This window comes from Dromaius novaehollandiae, chromosome Z (assembly GCF_036370855.1).
Source record: "Dromaius novaehollandiae isolate bDroNov1 chromosome Z, bDroNov1.hap1, whole genome shotgun sequence".
NCBI lineage: Eukaryota > Metazoa > Chordata > Aves > Casuariiformes > Dromaiidae > Dromaius > Dromaius novaehollandiae.
Window position 1 is genome coordinate 55513798 of NC_088132.1, and position 23019 is coordinate 55536816.

General features: G+C 38.4%; 1 protein-coding gene across 2 annotated transcripts in view; it reads right to left on the reverse strand.

Annotated features, from left to right (window-relative positions):
* LOC112983669 (ras-specific guanine nucleotide-releasing factor 2) overlaps positions 1 to 23019 on the reverse strand; it is a 130250-nt gene that overhangs the window by 79437 nt on the left and 27794 nt on the right. For both annotated transcript variants that reach the window (XM_026100946.2, XM_026100945.2), the window contains exons 2-7: positions 14613 to 14719; positions 4835 to 4982; positions 4145 to 4234; positions 2162 to 2415; positions 981 to 1060; positions 329 to 522 (exon numbers count right to left, since the gene is read on the reverse strand). In XM_026100946.2, the coding sequence (XP_025956731.1) occupies positions 329 to 522; positions 981 to 1060; positions 2162 to 2415; positions 4145 to 4234; positions 4835 to 4982; positions 14613 to 14719 (873 nt within the window). The remainder of the gene's footprint in view (positions 1 to 328; positions 523 to 980; positions 1061 to 2161; positions 2416 to 4144; positions 4235 to 4834; positions 4983 to 14612; positions 14720 to 23019) is intronic.

The following is a 23019-nucleotide window of genomic DNA, read 5'->3' on the forward strand; positions in this document are numbered from 1 at the left end:
GGTATATTATTCCCCTGGATTGCTTCATATTCCTGGAGCAACTCAGAAGTAGGGAATTTGTTTTTCAGCTTTTCTTTCTTTATTTGTTTTGGCACAAGCCCTCATCGCACATTCCCCTTCAACCTATGCAAGATTCTGAATAGAGCTGAATCAGTGGAGTTGGTCTCTACAGGCAAAGAGTTTCAGGATAATGATGAAATAAATGAAAAACTAAGATAATTCACATGAGAGTATTTTTAATTAAGCAAGCAGTACCTCCAATCAATCACAATTTCAGTAACACAAAACAATTAAAAATAAATAGTCACAAAAAATTTACAGATACTACCTGAAACATGGGATAAGTAAGGAAAGTTTCCAGCATTCGCCCCTCACATGCTGGGTTGGCTTCATATTGCTTCAAGAGTTTGTCAAAATCTCTGTTTTGCTTACAGTTTGCCAGTACTTGCAGACTATACTGATGATTCCGAACAAATTCTTGATATATGTTCAGCATTGGCAGCAGAATGTCAAATAAGTCAGCTAGAAAAAGTCAAGAAATGCTTTTTTTTTTTTTTTTTTCCAGCTATCCATCTGTTGAAATATCTCTTTTAAAAAACTAGTATGTCCTATGGAAGTAAATTATTATAATCTGTTCTGTTTCCATTATACTGAGATTCTAAAATCATTAAACTTGGTTCTTTTACCTGACAAAACATCGTTATTCTGATTAGGTAGTAGCCAGCTAATACCACTGAAAATTCAGGGCCCATGCCTAGGCGAAGCTTAGGGCAGAAACTAACCCAAAGGCATTTTCATATATGGATTTAAAGACGGCCATATTACTGCCAACATGGAACACCCACTATACAACATGACATGGTGTTAGTTCTGGGAATGAGTTCCATTCAAAATGAACAACGTCTTTAAAAACTAAAAATCACTGTAATTGCCAAAATAAATACGAAAGTAGTACTACTTGAGAAGTTACAGTAACTTACCTAAAATTAAGGTAGGCCAATTAGCTATTCTTGCTTTTAAACCTTGGTGAAATATTTCATGAAGAAACATGATGGTTTCACTGAAAAACAAGTATTTAAACAAACAAAAGGACATTTCAAGTTTTATTTTCTAATTAATAATTCACTGAGAAACATCCCTTCTGGTTATTAGTATATTTTGCACTTTGCTAGAAAAAACAGAAGATACTCATTATTATGGAAATCAATGCTTCTATTTGACTGTATTGTTTAAATTTTTAGCATAGCATCTTAGAAAAAATATAGCATTTGGTGTACAAACATTTCTAACCATTCAATTCTTTTAAATAAAAGCATCTATTAAATAACATGTTCCATAGTTCACCAAACATGTTCCAAAAATATCCTTGACAACACATTCAGATGCAGAAACCTCAGTCAGTGGTTGTCATCTGTATTCTCACTTGCTGCTCTTGAAGATTTGAACGCAGCTTACAACTCTTCTATACTATGAACCTTAATACTGTACTTTATCTCATGAAGTCAACAGAAACAGCATTTGAGACATCTAGTTGTAAGTGAAACCATCAAGAGTACAGCAATCTTGAATGAGTTATTATGAAAGGGAAGCCTGTTTCATAATTAAAGGAAGGTATTTTTTTTCTTAGAAGTTTGGGGCAGATGGGGATGCAAACCCAATCCTATATAGGATTCCAGAAGTCTGCTGAGCCATTTTTACACACTCATTACAATAGGATTTGGGTGCGTAATGCCATCCTTATTTGTAAGATATGAAAAGACAAGTGAAAGAGAGAAGGAGGTTTCTTAGGCAGATATAAGAAGAAAATTTGGCACATTCATCCACAAGGTCTTATCAAGATCATATGAGGCCACCAAGTCCAATTTTGCTCTCTTAAGAGAAGAGGAAATAGAAAAGGTGACAGTAAATTTGAGAACTGCCCGTGCCCTATGAGGCATGATTTGTCCTTTCCCTCCTACGGCAAAGGAAGAAATATAATGTAAAGATGCAAAAATTGGCTTTGAACAGCATCACAGACCGCACTTTGCCTTCTACCCAAGGAAACATGGATTACCTCAACGATATCAGTTATGTCAGAACAAAAAAAGCAGGTGCCAAACTTTACTACTGTAAATTAAACCAGGGGGAAAAGAAAAAAAAAAGCAAACAAAAAAACAAATACCTGTTGAGGAAAATGCTACTAACGTCATCATGACGGATAGGTGGCTTCTTTGAACTTGCAGCCATTCTTAAGGGCCTCAGAAAACAGTTCACAAGAACATAAAGTTGATGCACATATTCAGATTCAGCCTCAACCATGTTAAAAACTATCTGGTTCCTTTTTCTCATACTTTCTGCATGGGGAGAACAAATATAATCTTGGACAATAGTCTTCCATTTTCTTCTACATAACCAGCCCCGCATAAAGCTCTGAACCTAAAATGGACCAAATAGAAATGAAGAATGAGAAAAAAAAGATACATGATTTATGACAAGCTTTTCTTTGTGGAACTAACCTTTTAAATGAAATGTATTTCTTAAAAAAAAAATGCTTGTTGCCCAGTATCCTCTAAAAGATTATCGTGCCATAATTGCTGCCTGCATTTCTTTTTCAGATTTTTATTTGTTAATAGAAGCTCCACAAGCATTTACTAATATCTTCTGCCAGAAAAGAGGTTGGAAAGATACACATATCAACATCCCTCTTACTTCAAGCTCAAATGTTGTATCTTTGTATATATTCTCCCTGTCAGCACAACTGTTGTGCACACAGTGCTATTTTTTAACTCCTTTTACTTCCCATTAAATATTTATTATCTTCTAACCCCCCTCCCCAACTTATTGTGCAAAGTTCTCATATATGACATCTCAAGGCTTTTTTTTTTTTTTTTGATATCAGTACTGACATAATTCTGAAATAGTTAAGCTCCATTTGCTTTCTGTTCTTAATAGATATCATTTAGCACATGTATTTAGAGCTACATTGCTTAACATCAGACACCTAGACCAGCAATACTATTTTTCAGAAAAGACTGATTTTTGCTCTTCTTAAAAGGTGTCTCTATGTAATAGAAAAATGTACTCAAGTGTAATATCCATTCAAGTTACAAGTGGATTAAAGATTACAGAAAGGGTCTACTTCTGGTCACAGAAAACTTGAGTGTGTCTTTGCCCTATTCATGATGTGCAAATCATTCATCTTGAAAGAGAAATGCAAAACCTCACTGGTAACCTATTATTCTAAACAAACAACTTTTAAAATGTGCCCAACTGATCACAACTATCAAGATACAGAATGCAATGAATTATATACAGAAGAGAACTCTTCTTGTACTAAAAGGAGATGTTTCTGGCTTCTATTTCAATGTTCTATTTATATGAAAAGGAAAATTCCCACAAGAGTACCAGCTCAGGAGTGACCTAAAGTCAGACAGTGCCACCCAGAAAAGGTGAGTGAAACTAAATTCACATAACAGAGGCTATTATATGATTGAACAGGTTTAGCACTATGAGGATGGGACCACTTCTTCAAGCAAGGGTTCCATTTATGCCCATTCTTCAGGATTCGTAGGGGCTACCTATGCGCACAGTTCTGGAGCGTGGTTATCTCGTCTTAAGCAACATTACCAAAAATTGCACATGTAAATACAGTACAGATTAGGTTCTTTCCCTATTACCACAAACACTGGCCATAGAATCCTAGAACAATCATCATCAAGCAGACTAAAAGACAACCTAAAATAATACTACTCTCTGCATTTTCAATATTTGTATTTCAGCTGCAGTGACAGGATGTAAGTCATTCTCTTATATCTTTATAATCATTTTTATAAGAAAAGAGAATAAAGTCACTATACCCTTGATTCCCACAGGAAATAGTCTATGGCTTAGTTTCATTGTTTCCAAGCAATTGAAGGTAATGTGCAAATTTCACTAAAAAATTGAATATACACATTGCAAGTAAAGATGAATATTTAAATACCAAATATACCACAGGATAAATATGCCACTGAAACATACAAAGCTGATGCAATTTAAGTGATTTAAACAGGTATAGGGCAAAAGGAATCTTGCTATCTGAGTGTACTTAATGGAACGATAATTGAAGACAAAACATCCCCTGTCCCACCTTTCTCCTTTCAGGCACAAAATATGGCAAGTTTACCTTTTTAATTTTTTTAATATCTGGATCCTCATCTTCCTGGTTGCCTTGATAAGGTCGCATTCTTTCTTTTGTTTTATTGAGAGCTATAATCTGACAAAAATAATAACTCATTAAATGCTTTTTCACGTTGATGAAACAGTTACAGAACAAACAGAAAAATAACATTCTCTTTTTTGAAGGCTCTTAGAGTCTGTTAAAGCTGCATGCAATGACAAGCACATATTTGGTCACAGAGGCATCAACACAGTTCTCTCCAATACAGATGGAGGAAGAATGAGAAGAGAGCTGATTCTCCTCTCAAAATCAAGTGCGCCTTTCAGACCCTAACAGGTCAGGACTGCAACAAAATTTTTAACATTCAGTGAAACAGTCCACAATACTGTCATAACCAAAGACTGTGTGTCAAAGATCAAACAAATGCTTTAAACTCCATGTGTGAAGACAAGAAGGAAATGATACAATCAGTTGTATCCACATTGCAAAGCAATGCATCATCTTAAATTCTCTGACAGAGATGTAATCCAGTAAGCTGAAGAGTCACCAATACTTCTAAAAAACCATGTGGCCAAATGTTCCTAGGAGGACTGTTACAGCTTTTCGTACTGGGTTCTGTTATTTTTACAAATATTACAGCAATATAGACAGAAAAACATGAGAATTCAAGAACTGCCTGATGACTGTGTCACATACCTCAGATTTAAGTCTTTCAATTTCTGTGTCCTGATCTTCAAGTTGATGTCGAAGCTGATTGGCTGCAATCTTTTCAGTCTCCACAATCTGGACGAGATGAATATACTTCTGCATTAACACCTCCCTTTCAATCAGAATATCTGAGTAACTGAAATGAAAAACATGTAAGCTAGTAAAAATAGCAAATGTTGACTTCCTTATCGTCCTATGAGATAGAATAAACATTACACCAATGACAAGTAAAAGAAATTTAAAAAATTGTGTTTTCCTTAATATATGATGAATAGCTTTATCATAAATCATCCAAACCTATAAAGCGTTCAACATTCTCTTTTTAGACACAAGAGTTGCCCCATCCCAGAGCACTGATCTTTTATTTTATTTATTCTCAGGCTAAGCCGAAAACTTTATTCATTCAATTTTATTTATTTATTTTTCATTAAGAGATGCATTTTTTCCTTCTTTTTACCAACATCTGACTCTTAATCAGAATTATTTCTAACACTCTCTAGCTGTCAGATCTCTTTATGGAAGAATCCCCATCCTAACCCTCAACACTCTTATTCTGGTTTGCTATTACCTGTTTTATTGTTTAGGCCAGTTTGAGATTACTCAAATAAATTGTATATTCTAATTAATAACAGAAACTATGCTATCAACCCTTTCTTTTAGCTCTTTGCTGGCAGCTTGTCATTAGTATGCATTTCCCTTACAAGGGACAGTATCTCTAGTCCAGTTAAATGTCACAACCAAAGCAGTGATGAGCATCATACTGGAAGTATGGTACTCATCTTCAGATAAAGGAGACTATTAATGTTCGGGTTATCATATCTTTAAATTAGTTCTTCCTATGCAACATCTTCATCTGCCATTCTTTCATGTGATTCAACATCTTTTATATAGATAATTCAAAGGTGCAGAAAAAGCCTATGTACTTGCTCAGGGTGCATTCGGTCCCATCATCCATGTCATTAAAGAAGATATTAAACAGTAATGTCCACAGTATCCACCCCTGTGGGACACCACTAGTGACTGGCCTCCAGCTGGACTTTGTACCGCTGATCACCACCTCCTGAGGCTGTCAGTCAGTTTTCAGCCTACCTAACCACCTAACTGACCACTTATTTAGCTTGTACTTCAGCAGCTTTTCTATAAGGATTTTATGGGAGACAGTGTCAAACGCCTTGCTAAAGTCAAGGTAAACAACATCCACTGCTCTCCCCTCATCTACCCAGCCAGTCAGCCCATCACAGAAGGCTATCAGGTTGGTTAAGCAAAATTTCCCCCTCATAAATCCATGCTGGTCACTACTACTACTCCTGGTCACCTTCCTGTCCTTTATGTACCTGGAAGTAATATCCAGGATTATTGCTCCATCATCTTCCCAGGTGAGGTGAGGCTGACAGATCTATAGTTCACTGGACACTCCTTCTTGCCCTTCTTAAAGATAGAGGTGATACTTGCTTTCTTCCAGTCCTCTGGAACTTCTCCTGATCACCATGACCTTTCAAAGATAATCAAAAGTGGCTTTGCAATGACATCAACCAGCTCCCTCAGAACTCACAGGTGCATCCCATCAGGGTCCATGGACTTGTACACATCCACTTTGTTTAAGTGTTCTCTAACTGATCTTCCTCCGCTGACCTTAAGTCTTCTTTACTTCAGACTTCCCCTTTGGTCTCAGGGGCCTAGGATTCCTGAAGGCCAGTCTTTCCAGTGAAGATGAGGCCAAGAAGGCATTCAGTACCTCTGCCTTTTGTGTGTCCTTTGTGACCAGGGCCCATGCCCCATTTAGCAGCAGGCCCACATCTTCCTTTTGCTGCTTATGTACTTACAGAGTTAGACATCATCATGCTTACATTGCTTGTCTGTATATCCAGCATACTCCTAGCAGCCTTCTAGGAGGGTGCAGTTTCAATACTGAGTCAGCAGGCTTGTAGTTATTATATATGTATTAAAAATCCTTTGTTAAAGAAAAAAATGGTACCAAAGTGTTCAAATGTCAAAGGAAGATGAAAAATTCTTAACATGTAAGCAACCAACCTAGCTCTAGTTCTCTGGCTTTCACATATATTTACCAGAAGGAAGCAACTGCTGCAAACTACAGCTTTCTATAAAGTGGTATTATATTGTATTAAGAGAAGCAATTCTATAAATTTATAATAATAGGTAATAAGAATCATAAAGACAGAACATCCTGAGAGGAGAGACTATACTGATCTCTTATTATCTTCTGTACAGACAGCTAAGTAAGAGTCAAAACAGATCTTTTAAGAACCTTAAGCTCCAACTGATCACTGACTACCACATGTAGATGGAATGTCCTCAGTAAAATGATGCATCATTTAGGCCCCAGGAGAGCTGGCATGCTCAGAAGACGTAGGAAAATCGGAGAAAGTTTTATCATTACCTCATTATTAGGGACTCTCCATTGTGATGGCATACCAAAATATAGGCTCCTGTAGTGCTACGAGCAAATATAATTGATTTTCATATTCAATTTAGACCAGAGTTAGGGTTCATTCAGTCACTCTACCACAACTGTACTAAAGCTACCCAGGCAGCTGAAAGCACCTCACCAGAATTGTGTATGGAGATATCAAATCACCCAGGTCTTGAAACACAAAACAAACAACTCAACTCTTTATAAAAATCAGACAATACAGCTTTGGGGGTTTAGAATGCAAAAGAAACTGCAGATACATCTGCCCATACTAATTGCCTTCAAGAAGCTATAGGTCTCCTCACCAAAGGAGGAACAGCCTCCAGACAAATTTTAAAGTCTAGTATCACTCTGATAGCACGTTAGGGATGGAAAGAGTAAATGTTACAATAGATCTTATGCAATCCATCCATACAACTTTAATCAATATGACTTCGGAGACCACCTGTGCAGACCCTTAATGAACTCCCATATGATATGGCGTATCAGAGAACATCTATGGCTCCTAGGCTTACAGTGCCATGCTTATGGGAAGATAAAAAATAAGAGGGGCTTTCAAACACACATGGCCTAATATTTAGGAAGGCTGTAAAGGATGTGTCTACAAATTTTGAGTCAAACAGGTGGGAAGTGGCACTTGGACTAACGCAGAACTACTGAAACTGGAATTGGGAGCAGGGGGTGTGTGGGACTGGGTGATGCATGGGGAAGTACAGGAAATCTGTGCACCAAATCAGTCATGATTTTTAGTATAAGACCATTTTAACTGAGATCAGAAAATAAGAAATAAGAATTAGAACAGGGCTGCACCCTCTCAGAAGGGTGACACTGACAACCACTGGAGTTTTCACACACCCAGACCGTTCCAGCTGGGGAATGACTTGCTCTTGGACCAGGAGTATGTTGGCAGGGCAATGTTACACTTTTAATGGAGAATAGGACAATTCCAAAAACATACCTCATTAATCACCGTGTTATCCATCAAACTCAGAAACATGGGGCACACTTGCAACTCATAATAAAAGGGCAACTTTTCCATTGTCCTGGCCCTCATTTATCCAGCAAAATCTAACTATGGGAATTGATCTACCAACAAATTGGAGCAGTGAGACACCCTACTCCATTATGCAAAACTGGGACAGAATTCAACAACAGCTACAAAGCATTGACCAAAACCCAAGAGAAGGGGCGCTCCTCTCTATGAGCTGAGGCTTCACAGAGCTAGTATGAACTCATTCTAACTGTTTCTGGAGAGCGCAATTAGAAGGATTTTGAGTGTTCCCTTAGAAAGCGACTACCACACCAATCATCTGGACAGTCATAACTATCAATATAATCATCATTCCCTTTAGACTTTTGTATCTAAAATATCTAGCTGATCTGGAGACAAGAGAAAAGGGAGATACAGCATGAATATATCTGTCAAGACCTAAGAGCCCCTTTAAGGAGTCCTTGCGGCAGCACTAAGACATCTGCTCCAGCAGCGCAACCTTACAAGGGGATAAAACAGATTTTTATGAAGTGCTGTGCAAGGAGAGATGATGGTGTGGTTCTCTCTGGTTTTATTTTTAAGGGTGGGAATGTCAGGGTATGTGATAAAAGGCTGATCTTCACAATGACAAAGGAGCACAGAGGAACAACAACTGCTGAGGAACTTTAACCTAATCAGTGAAATAAGCCCTCTGATCCAGCTACAGCTAGGGCTATCACAGAACACAAATCAATCCATAAACCACTTTTCTCCACAAACATGAAGGAGCATGAGAAACAATGGCAGGTAAGGGAACCCCAACAACCCACTGAGAGAAATGAGGCCCTTTGCCCTAGCCACTCATAGTGCAACCAGGAGAGAGGGATCATCCCCCATGGTCCAGGGGTGAAATTCATCAAGGTCAGTCAATGGAAAGGTTCTCCAGAGCACCTTGCAGTGCTCTGACGAGCGTGACTGCCTACAGCAGTAGGAAACTGATTATGGGAGGCAGGGAAAGACATTTGGGGATGGTACAAGACTTACCATGGGATAGGTCTACCAGGGGAAAGTACCAAAGGCAGGCAAAAGGAGGGATCGAGGAAGTGTGGGGAAGAACAAGTGTGAGAAAATAGAGCAACAGGGGATAAAAGGGGCTGGTCATGTGTAAACAGGGTGCTGGTCAGGATGCTCGTCTGGCCATGCCCTGAGCCTGATCACCATAGCCTGTCCTGTCTGCTCATTAAACTCATTTTTAACTATTCTCCTGGGCAAGGGCACTCTCCAGTCTGTGTGCACATGCGTGCACAGAGGCTTATGTGCCAGCAACTGGAGTGCTGGTCCCTGCAGGTCACAGGGGCTCATGTCTCTGTGGTGCCAGCAACTGGAGCGAGTCAGGATACATATGGGATCGCTCCAGAGTCTCAAGCCAGACTAGCTGGCAAGTAGGGAAAGTGGCCTGGGAGCCATGTATCAAAGCAGCCGTAAGTCTAGGCTGGATAGGGCTATCTCCAAGTGAGACAACTGAAGAAGCTGGCTACTGGAGGGCCAAGGAGGTCCAAGCCCATTACTAAGATGACCGTGAGGTTTTGGGGTTCACAAAGAGACTCATTTGCATGCGCGCATGTCTCTGAGTTAGGCAACTACAGATGAGAATATCCAAGGGCCAGCTACCAGACAGGCTGAGAGTTTAAGGCCAGTTCCTGGAGGGATTCATAGTGCATGTGGCAGGGGGAGGGTTTGTGTACTAATTACCAGGGAAACTACAGCGTATATGTGTGACTGTGTGGGTGTGAGTACCAGCAACTGGAGTGAGGCCACACGCCTCAGGGGCTTGTATGTCTGTGTGCGTTAGGCAACCTCAAAGACCAAGGATCCAGAGACAGATACTGCATAGACTGCGTGTCTAGGCTATTTACTGGTGTGATTAACATTGTATAGATGTATACATTTCCCACTAACAGACCTTCATCCTGATCAGCCAGAGAAGGGAAAGAACGATGCCATTGATGGTGCAAGTACTGAGTGTATCTGTCCAAACTGATTTGTACAGCCAGCTGTGTGTATATGTGTATACATGTTGTATACATGTGTTTGCTCGTGTGCCTGTTGGGAACACATGCTCAGCCCTGCTACTGGTTTGACCTGTGTAAAGGGAGCAGCAGCAGTCTCACCGCTATTGGGCTACCGGATTCAGCAACCCCTAATGCTTCGTTCTGTGATTCTAGCTGGACATTATTTCGAAGGCAGACATGAGCTTGCTTTGTTCGTGTTCTCAGCATTACTCAAGTTCTCTCAGCCCTATCCCTAGCCGACTGGAAATCACAAAATGGTGGTTATTATAGCCGCAAGTCTCAGCTAATATATCCTCTCCATCAGTAAGGCTTCAGCAGCAGGGCACTTGCTCCCAGCTTCTAGGCAGTTCCAAAAGGGTATACTGAGTTTACAACTGCCTACAAAAATCTTACCTGAAATACCCCCTACATTTGTAAGCAAAGTGTGCCAACGAAATTGAAGGGCAAGCCTTTTTTTGACAATCGCTTGTTGGAGGGCAGTAGTTTGGCATATGCGTTAGACAGTAGTCTAGCTGAAAGAAGCACTCATCTTTCTCCCCCCCACAGCACCCTTCCCTATCCCACCCATTTGCTGCCCTTTCCCTTGTACAGTGAACACAGGTGTGTTGCATGGATGTGCAGTGAAAAGATCCAGAGAACTGAGATGGATTAAATTAGGTGGCAAAAAAGAAATAAAATAGAATTCATTTTAATGCAACTCAGTTTCCCAATTAAGTTCACACTTGTGTCAGCATGCAGAAAGGGATGGTAAAGGTGTGGGAATGAATGGCTGACTTATGAGAATGACAGCTGTTTCTTTCGGCAGCAGTGTTGGGTTATGCAGGTCTAAAGCACACATGAAAATGCAGCCGGAAGTACTTAAGACTTTCCAGTAAGCTAAAGTAGAAAAGGCCAAGATATTTGTCCAGTACTGCACCAATGTAAAAATATGAAACAGATAAAGAATTGTTCAGTTGTGTGCCAAAAAACCCAAAACAAACAAAAAAAACCCACACACATAAAACCATAGAATAATTTGTAAGAGAAAATAAAAAGTTAGCCTCAGAAGAGACCAAGGTCTGGAACAAAAATCCAAAACAGAACCTCCAGTCACTTACTGAGGAATTAGGATTTGCCAAGAATGAGTCCACCAACCCAGAAATGGCATAAGAACTAAATCTTACTCTGCCACTCTGGATATTACTGAGAACTCAAAACACGGAGAATTCAAATAAAAGGGAAAAGCACGCAAAGTAGGAACACATGTGAAGGTCATAATGGAGTCTCGTAAAAATATATTGAATTACATATCCCACTGCAAATTCTGTGAGCCAAACAATGTCTCAGATGGGTGGGTGGGGGGGGGGACCTATGGTGGAGAACGTGAGCACTGCACTGTTTAGCCTCAGCGTACAAAAGCCTGTCAGCTCCTGAAGAGCATGCACAGTACATCGCAAATGATTAGCAGCAGCATCCCACCCACAGTGAAATCTTCCAAGAAGCAACGGACAAGGCCACAACAGAAAATGCTTTAACTATGAATTTGCAACCAAATAAAACATCAATTTACTGCAGTGGGACAAAAAAGTACACAGTGGAACTCTAGGGGTCATTTTTCAACTATATGACTTTCAAATAAAATAAAACATGGAAGAGATTTTGATGGTTGCAAACACATCTTTGGCAAAAAAAAAAAATGTTAAAAACAATCCAAAATTAGATTTTGGATATGTCAATCTGAGAAAAGGAAAAGACAACAACCTCCCCCCCAAAAACCCTCAAAGAAGAGCCACCCTCAACTACTTTGTCTCAGATAAAACTTGGATTACCATAGCTACTCATGAAGACGAGATCCTCCAGAAAGCAATTAAGTATTTCTACTTCACAAACTCCAAAATATTCACATAGAACAAGATGTTCTCAGGCCTATTTTCAATTTAAGGGTAGGGGGAACTTTCTCAGTATCTCCTGGAATTTTTACCAAAGACGTCTGAGATGTGAAAAAAGTGTCTTCAAAAGGCCAGACAAATAGTCATTTAGTAATACAACCCAAAAACCTGAGAGAGGGGTCAGAGATATATTATGGTAGCTTCAAATGAACACAGACACTGAAAAAGTTGCTAAAGTTTGTCACATATACAAAGAATACAAACCAACTCAAGCAAAAAAAAGTCTAAATTGGTGGTATAGGCAAAGTTTAATCCTTGAGGCAAAACTGTTGTAGTTTTCTTTTGTTTAGTTAAGTTGGCAAGAAAAATCTTATGCAATAGTCTAAAACTATTATTTTCACTTCTTTGATATATCTTTGATAAAAGACCCAAGAGTTAAATAACTAATTATCCATCTCCAAGTTGTTTTTGCTAGATGCAATACAAAGCAAATAAAAGCAGTTTACACTGACATAGAAAAGTATCAGAATAATGAAGCAACCACAGTAATGTGCCACACTATATACATAGCAACTAAATCACAGAATGGTTGTGTGTCACTTGTCGATATCTTACTCAAGAAAATAATATTAAAACAAGAAAAGCAATGCACAAGTCCCTAGAGACCAAGGAATTTAGAGACCTACGTAGAAAGTTACATTAAAAAAAAGCCTGACCTCAAACAACTGAGGGGCCTTATGATATCCCTCGCAATGGCGTCTGTAGTTCAGTTCAGATGGGCACACAAATAAAAGGGAAAAGCCAAATAGCGAAAGGAGGGAAGATAAGCAGACTGATACTTTGCTGTGACAGCCCAAGAGAGGTGCTGACAACATGAGCTTAGAAGAATGGAGACTGAGTTTTCTTCTAAAAGATGCAAATATTCTGAGGGAGGCCAAATTCATCCACCCCCCACCTTGAACCTCAAGACTATGTTAGTCTTAGCAAGCTTAAGTTGTCAATATTTTCAGCTTTGTGTTGTTTAATATTGGCTTAAGCACTTTTTGTTAAGTTCTGGCTTGGAAATTAATACATGGTACTGGTGACTACCTTTATGGACTGAATTTCCTACAAGGAAATTCTCCCTCAGTCCTGTGAAACTCATCTTCCTTACATGCATTTTACACTAGGCAATGGATAAGGAACATATTATCCTGAGAACTGGGAGCAGACTGTGGGATTTTGCTTACCCCTGAATGCCCCTTACCACAAGGCAGAAAAGTTAGATTCTTTTTTCATTTGCTTTCTCTCTTACTTAATGACAGAAATCAGCCCAGATTCAGTAAGAAGATGAAGGGTTCTTTCTCATCCCCTCAACAATACTGGCCTGCCTGCTGCTGAACACACACTCCTGGGGTGTGTTTAGAGTACAAAGCCTCATAGCTTCTCAGTTCCTGAAACAATACATTAACCTGAGAGAGCTACCACACAAATTGTGGCTGATCTAACACCAGGACCCAGCAGGTGTTTCCCAAGAAAGGATCAGACCTGCTCAGTTAGGCACCTATATTCAAAGGAGGGTAAGGATACAAAGACTAGATGCCTAGAGGACAGAAGGCTTAGAGCTTCAAGGCATAATTTCAGAGGGTCTAAATTACTAGCTGGTATTGTTCGCTCTTAATTCTGAAGCAAAATCACTTCTGTTTACATGGCTCAGGTTCTAAGCAACTCAGAAACTGCCTCTTTTCTTGTGCGTTACCATGGTAGTGTAGATTAGCTGAGGTTAGAGAACACGAGAGAAGGCTGGAGGAACTGCATTTCAGCAAAGACATTTGCCTCTGCTACCCATTTCCCAGAGCTTGGGTTATATGATTTCCACTGACATTATACTGTAAGCCTCGCCTATCCACCACTTTGACCTTTTCTCCGGGAAGGAGTATTGCATTGCTGAAGTCCTATCATGTCCCTATTTACAAGGCTTACCCTTTTAAAATTGAACATTGTTCAGAAATTCAGTTTGGAGATGGAATTTTACTTGTGGCATTTTATCATAATTACAGTTTGACCTCCTTCTTGTACTTATTTCTACACAGTCTTTTTAAGAAACATTCATTTACTCATTTCTGTGGCAGGTAACTTATTTCTTCATACATATAATACACTCCCTTAAAAAGAGAACTAATCCTAGCAGTTCCGTTTCCAATAAAAGTATACTTTTCTTGAAGAAATTTCAACTAGAACACAATCATTTGTGAATGATAAAATACAGTGTTACAAGCATGAACTGATAAAGGCAATTTTTTTATAGCATACCTATGGATCACAAACAATACCTATCTAATGCACTGTAATATGTTTCTTCTTAGAGAGTGGATTTAGATTTCCAAATTATTATCAGTTTATCAACAATAAAATGGAGCTGAGCATAAACAAGCAAACTTCATACCTAGCTTGGTGAATAGCTTCTACCCATTCATCTCCATCAACTTCATCCTCACAACGGAGCTCCAGTGGCTTCTGCCCTTCATGGCCAAAAAGAACAGTAAAGTAGTGCTGCAAATTAAAACAAGAAAAAAAAAATGTTTAGAAATCTCTTTTAAATAAAACATATACACAACAAGCCAAAGAACTGAATGTTTAACACAGCCCAAATCATTAAATCACATCCTCCAAGGCTGGTAAAGTATCAGTTGTGAAATGTGGATTGAAGTTGAAACTATATCCTTAACACATTCCCCCGGGTATTAGGGTAATAACTTTCACCATACTTATAACAAGTTATTGATCTTAAGTTCTCACATACAAGACAACATTTATATAATTTCCTTAGTAGCTTCTACCATTGAATACAATAGGGTGACCATAGTGGGGTGCCTGTAGTTCTCTCTCTTTTTGCCTTTTTCAACTAAGATTTTCCTCAGATGCCAGCATAGAGCTCTCCTGTGGAAGTTATAGCTGAAATCACTTTCAAATCAGGTGCTGCCACCACATCTTCACAAGGAGAATGCAGAAGGTGAGCTCCACTCCACTGAGTCTAGCTTATTTCTTCACCATTCCAACAGAACAAGTACCCGCTCTCCCTCATCACACTCCCAGACAATTCTCTTTTTTTTCTTTAAAAGAAACCTCCAACATAATTTTCATTGCAACAAATCTTTGTCATCACAACAAAATACTATTTACACAAGAAGCGTCATATTCTTTGACAGCATTTTTTACATAAAAGTACTTAGTCTACAGCATGTTCCGTAAAACACAGTTTCAGGCAAGCTTTTGCTGTAGTCAGAATTGTTAATGTAGTAGTAAGTACAAGAGGAGAAAAAAATATCTAGTGGGGAGGATGAATCCCCAGTCAGCTACTTTAAAATCCATTTTTCGAGGCTGGTTACTTACAACCCTGTATTACACAGCCTGCATATTAACTTACAGCCAGGTAGCAAGCAGTATTCTTTTAACTTAGATGCAAAACAGGTGTGAAAATAGTCTTACTAAACACTCACCAAAAATTTCCATAGGTACCTGAAGTGTGCCAGTTAGTAAATCAGCAGTTTCACAAGCAGAGGGACCTCTGAGGGAGCTGGCTATACATAGAACCATCTAGTTATTAGGCCAGGCGTGATTAAGGAGGTCTAAGAGTGAAGGTCTCTGCAACAAATCATTCATTCTTCTTCACTACTTAGAATTCCTCAACCCCTCTTCCACCTCCACCCCACTTAACAGGGAAATGACTATAACTGCACGGCAGCAACTATTTTCTGGGATCTAAATGCAAATTCCACACTCACTCCAGTCAACCAGTGAGGTGCATAATTTGCTCTCTCCTGCTCCATTAGCCATTGTTTACGCCAGTTAGTAACCCAAAGTGATGTCAACACACGTTCTGCTTTCTCTGTCAAACCCACAGCTCGGCTGGAAGAGCCTCTCTGAGCCAAATACAATGCTGGAGATCAAGCAAATGTAAAACATCTCTGAATTAAAAGCTATTTCCAAAGCAGGCAGAACACCAGCATAAACAGAAACAGAAGAGGTGAAATTTTACCTACAGAGATTTGGCTGCGGATATTGTCAATGTTTATAATGAATGTCATCCATGTAAAAAGAGAGGATTTTAGCTACTTATTGACCCCTTCTGAAACATCTGGCAGCCCGCTGCACACAAGTAACACACAAGTCAGCTGCAGAGTAAGGACAGAGCAGGCTCAATACACCACAGATAGATAGGGTTCACTACAACAGCGCTAATACTGTGTGTGCACCCATACTTGTACCTAGGTTTGTGTCTGGGGATCTTGCATCTACCAAACCCAGCCACCTCTGTGCTCCTGAGTATACTCACACGTTTGGTCTCATTTCAGGTAACATAAGGACATATGATGGCACTCCATAAAGAGGAAACTATTCATTTGTCAATTATATTAATTTAATAAAAATTGTTAAGCATATACAAAACACTTCTCATGCAGAAGTCCAAAAATACCCCAAGGGCAGCAACTGACAAACAGAACAACAGAAACAAGACAAAAAAAACAAAGAATTAACATTTAATAGCCTACACAAAGAAAGTCCAGTCTCAGATCCATTAAGTTTCAGAAACAAAACCATTCCAGTGCACGCAAAAGGATCAATAAATCATTCAAAGGACAATCCTATAAAACTGTGGTCTTTCTTTGTATCACTTAAAGCTGAATAACAAAAACTTTTAATGAGGTTCATAGGATTCTCTATAATAGCGTTGGATAAAAACTTGTATAACAATACAGGTCAGTTGAAAGTAACCTATAAGAAGAACAAAATTGCAGTAAGAATACACATAGTTGTACTTCATTTATAGACTGAGACAGCCTATTTTAACAAACGTATTTAAAGATAAACTGCACCTATTAGAGCTGGTTTTTTAATATAATAAATTATTTATGTTTCATAAAGCTGCTAACAAATCTAAAATGAGAATACAGACAAATATATACAAGCACTGGATTTAGTCTCATTCTGTAGAAATTCAAGGTAAAGGGAGAAGCAATATTACAGTCCTCTCTACTACTTCTTTTAAAGCGAGATAACTCAAACTTCATTCGAGCAAGACTTGCAGTGATTTTGCATTGCACAATTTAGACTTTTAGAGATACGTGGTTACTACGGTGATAGGCATGATCTAAATGCCCAGTCAGACCAAGAAAACGCATAAATTCAAAGCTGGTGGGCTACTAGAGTAGGACTGAGCACAGTGGAAACAAAAACTAAATTATAAAAAGGCATTTAGTTTCAGAAGCTGTTTTAAAAACTCATCTCACTTCCCCATTCCCCACGAACATGCACATTGCACTCCAACACCAGTATCAAGCGTCACATTGTTTGTCTAGAAGCTTGTATTTGGAAGAAGTGGTCAACTCTGGGGTAAGCAAAGTGTAAGCAAAGTATCATAACACAGCTCTAAAAAGAATCTCAGAGTCATCAATGAATCCTAGTCACATTTTAAAATAAATATTGCTCATTTACAAAACTAATTTACTACAAGAGAATAACATAGCATCTGCAATGCATTAGTAGATTTTAAAATCGATGATATATGTGAGTGGGCATATATGCATAATTTTAGCACTACTATTCAATCTGCTACACAGTTCAGCTTCCACATCACTGCAATTTATACAGCAACAAATAAAACCACCTTTCTGTATACACACTATTAGTGTTTCTGTAGTGATGACAGTAAATATTTATGAAATATAGGAAAGATTTATATCAAATCTCATCTTTTATTATGTCTGTTGGGCTAGCAGGTAGGCATTTACGTTTTGGATTAAGCCCATGGTTTAGCTGATTATTTTTTAATTGTTTCTCCTGAAAATACTCAATCTCAAATATAAAATGAACATTCTGGATTTTGACAAAAAGCAAATACAGTCATGTCATTTTAATGTGTCTTTTCAGTATTCAAGTAAGCAGAAGTAAAATTATAAGTCTTGATTTTAATATAAATATCTTTGATAGGAAAGTTCTCCAAAATAACGTCTGAAAAAAGGCAGGAAACTTGCATACAATTCACACAGTTATGAAGGCACTATCTTGACTAACAGTCAAGGAAAGATAAATATGATTAAGATTCATTAAAGAATATTATGTATTCACTTCCTCCACTTGTACCTAGCACAATCAAAAGCCTCTTTCTATGATATAGAGAAAGTACTACAGAATAAGCCGATTGGCACCTCTGCTTATGAGAAATGATTGGAACAAAATTAAGAACTTGATCCAAAGAAGTATTTTACTAAAACACTTAAATGCCACTCATGATTACACTGGGCTCCCCACTGACTACAGTTCACACAACATCTTTATCCTTTAAAACTGCCAAGATGATCACTGTATTCAACAGAAGATGGCAAAAGCTCTAAAGTTGCAGTGCTCTCCAAGTAAAAAACAAGCATTATTCTGGAGGTGGGGGAACCACACACACCCTTCACAGAAACAACAATCCTATGGCATACTGAGGTAGAGTTTCCATCAATACAAACACCCCTAGGACTAGATCAGTTATCAAATTTCTCTACAACAGAATGTTGTTTTCTTTCTGACTGACAAGAGCATTTGCTGTTTATGAAGTGAGAGTCACACCAACACAGACAAAGCACTCTTCCAGTAAACAGGGACCTTCCCACAGCTCATTCTTCTCTCTGCATCTGACATGGAATTTATAAAGGACTTCTCCACCCTGTCCCCTAGTTACTTATCATCAGCTTGATTCCATCTGGTTGCTCCTTTTCATCCCCTAGTAATTCTTTCCATGATCCAGTCCCAGAAAGTAATTTGATATGTCTCTTCACTTTGGAAGAGAGGTGACCTTCGCAAAAGGAAGCAACAATTCAAAATTACTGAAATACTGGAGGACCAAGGGGAAAGAGCACTAATCATCATACAGTGGTGCTGTTACACTTCACCTACAGAAATGCTACTACCATACATTTTAACATTGTTTGACAATTCTTGTTACATGCTCATGCTCTCACCTGCTTGTAGATTTGGTCAGCTTTCAATGTCTGGATGGAAAAATTCATGTCAAATAGCTGATGCACACGTCAACACTGTTTATACTATCTTACCTTTTCAACAGCATGGTATATAAACATTTAAATTTATGTTTCAAAGGACTCCAAAGTGCCTACCAGTTTTCGTATGGGGTATTGTCAGCCTGTAAATGATTACAGTGTGTTAGTAGTTACTTGCCTATGCAGTGCTTCTCCCTAAATTTTTCCTACTAAATATAATACACAATTAACTTTCTTCATAATCTACTATAAAAATATAATTTTCAGAGTTTAAGTCTGGAGTGACCTAACTAGATGCTATTTCCTGATCTGAAAATGACTTAATGCATGGCCTTGGTCTGATCATTCAAGCTAGAATTTTGAGAAGAATTTAAAAAGAAAATTCTCATCTTCAATATTGAAGAGAACAGGAACTATAAATGCAAAACAGCTGTGAAAAATGTATACCTAAAATTAAGAGCTTTAACAGAAGTCTGCCTTCAACGTGAGGCATGAAGAGGTTCAGTCATCTGCTGTAACTTTCAGGGTTATACTCGCTACCTGATGTTTGTAAGGTCACTTTAAAAATCCTTTGAAAGGAGAAAAGAAAAAAAAAGTGGGAGAGGCAATTCATTAAAATTAAAGATGACAAGCTGAAAATATTTCTCCTTCTTGACTCCTAAAGACACTTTCACTTCAAAACCCTGGAAATCTGTATGCAATCTCAAGCACCACTAAATTACTGGGTAGAAGAGGATAATCACCACAGCAATCCAAGATTCCTCAATATCCTTGAAGGAAAGGCAGCAAACTGCAGTCTTAATTAAAGGAAATTGTATCATTCAAGGATATGTTAACTCATGAAGTTTCCAGCTGCGTTCCACTGCCAATATTTTGTCCAGCTTCTCAAATACAAAACATTACATGTCTTCTGTACTTCATAGATCCTGAGGAAAGGCAAGGAGAGGAATGGAGTATGTCTGGAAGAATGCAGCATCTTTTGACAGATTTTTAAGGAAACTAAGCATCTATGACTTACAAGGCAAGTGTTCCTACATGGATAAAAAGAAAAAATCTGATTAGAAGTTAGGAAACAGAGTTGGAATATGGGACCACTTCTTAGTTCTTGCAATTGAACGAAGTCATCAAAGGAATTCCTCAGGTAATTGTGCTGGCGCCTGGAAAAGGGGAATACAAATGACAAAGTTTGATAATCATTCCAGATAGTAAGGACAAGAGAAGTTTTTCTTATGAAGAACTGCAGACTCAACAAGGCTGAGTTATCAGACAATAAAGTGGCAGATGACATTCAGTGTGCATAAATGTAAAGTGACATACATGAGGAAAAACATTCCAAGCTTCACATGTGAACGGATGGGCTCTGTGCTGGATATTTCCGCTCAGGAATAAGATCCTGGCATTGTAACACCAGCTCACTGCTCAGCAGCTGCCAAAAAAAAAAAGCAAATCAGAATACTAGGAATGACTAGGAAAGAAAGAAAGCAGAGAAGGCCATTATGTTATAAAATACCTTGAATACCATGAGTTATTCCACCCCTCCCCAAGAAAGGGCAACATCAAGTGGGAAAGGTTCAGAAAAAGAGCAGGATTATCAGAAGATAAAGGGCAGATGACTATCAGAGATATGGAAAGGCTTCCACGTGTCCATACCAGATAGCCACAAAAGGAAAAAAACTAATGAAGCTTAGACTCTTCAGTACAAAGAAAGATACAGCCTTAGGGGATATGACACGGGTCAACAAGATCTTGAGAAATATGGAAAGAATCAACAGGGATCTACTATTCAATTCTTCTTCCAATTAAAAAGAAAGAGATTCAAAATCAAAATGTCACAGGAACCAGATCAAAAACAAACAAAAGAAGGTGGTTCTTCATACAGTGGGTGTTAAACTGGTGGAGTTCTTTGACAAAAAAAAGCCGTAGATGCAGGAAGTTCTCATGGTTTTACAAGGAAATTAGATGATTTCATTGAAAAGAAACTGGGGGTTACTAAATACATAGAATTCACATATGACTTTGAAAAGTCCTAAAGCTGAAAAACTGTGCCCAAATAGAGTGTATTGCAAGAGTGGAGCTTGGGTTTCTCAGCAGACACTATCACAAGTGTGCATATATATATATGAATATAGATATAGTATCTAGTCCAAACTGTGGGCATTTATAATTTCTACAGAGTAAGTAATTTTAAAGAATTAATTTCCAGGAAGCAGGTTAGTCTTCTGGTTGACTTTCTAATTATATTTTAAAGATAGGCAAACACAGGCTTTGTCATTTTTAAAGCTCTTTATAGAAAGTAACTAATGTAACTCCTGTACAAGGAAAGAATTATGATGCCCATTTTAGACATAAGGATATGCAGAAAGATGCCCAAATATAGATCTGCTACAAGTGAGTTCAACTCAGACTGCTATAAACAGAGCTTCTCTCCCTGAGGTGTGCCAACATATGACAGGCAGAGCAAGAATCAGAAGTCAGCTTGTCCTGGACCTTGTTACATCTCTGTTATATAATCATTTCTATCTATAAAGTTTTAGAAAAACAAATGTTCAAAGTTTCAAGCAACAGCAGTGATGAGGAACAAGACTGGTACTCTCTATCCTCTATGACTGGAGATTGTCATGGCTCAGATGGAAGATAAAGGACCACTACAAACAGCCACATACAATGTTTTCAAAACTGGCTATGAAAATGCCTTTATGATATGGAAAAATGTCCTTTTGGGGCCACCATGCTAACTGACAGCTCTGCTCTGTAACTAACTTGTCATAGGGGTCGGAACATGGAAATAACCTAGTAAAAAACTGTGGGGGGAAAAAAGGCGACAGTCTAGTTTTAAGCAAAAGAAGATTATTCCAACACCACAAGCATGCTCTGTTACCCAGACAGCCACTGTACATTTGCTCATACTCCATCAAAAGGAGTGCTGGCTCGTCCATCCACCTGATCTGAACACCAAGGAATGGCATTTAAAAATTCTGTGAAATCCACAGAGCTGAAAATTGTGCTTCTCTAATAGTAATTCACATAGAAACAAACTCTTCACTAAGCTTACACTTCCCTACCCTGAAGAATATAAGTAGAAAAATAGTACTCCCCCATTTGGGGGGAACTAAAATTAAGTCTATTAAAACACCTTGGCATTCAAGCCCACCAGGACAATGGTTTGGACTGTTACTTCTCAAAATCCCCTAGGTATATGGGGTACCCTCAGATAAACATAGCAAGAAAAAGTTTACCTAGTCTCAGGACACTGAGATCCACTGTTTGAATCCCATCATAACTGATCCACTAAGCAAGGTTTGGATCAAATTTATGTTACATCTCTGTACGTGTTTTTATAACTGCTACCCTTGAAATTCTCCAAGTTTTCATTAATGACAAAAAAAAAAAAAAAAAAAAAAAACACACTAACACGCTTCACCTTGGCTGAGCAACAAGTATGATGACTGAGTCTACAAGATAATCTTTCACTAATCCTCAGTAGTACTACTGCAGCTGCAGACTATTCACCGGCAACACCTGTCTTTATACAAGGATTCACTGAAATTTACTTCAGCTGATGAGGCTGTTCAGACATACTGTACCAGTAAACCAGAAATACCCTAACCAACTGACCCACCTTGCGCTTATAAACAAGCGCATCACATTGATAAGAGTGTCACATCCTGTAACAATTTAGATGAAGGGGAGAACGGAATTGTATCATAGAACTGGTGAGCGTACATAGCTTTTTAAAACTTGACTCAAGATTACACAAACATATTCACGGTTTGTATAAAATAAAATTCTTTTCAAGCTATAAAACCA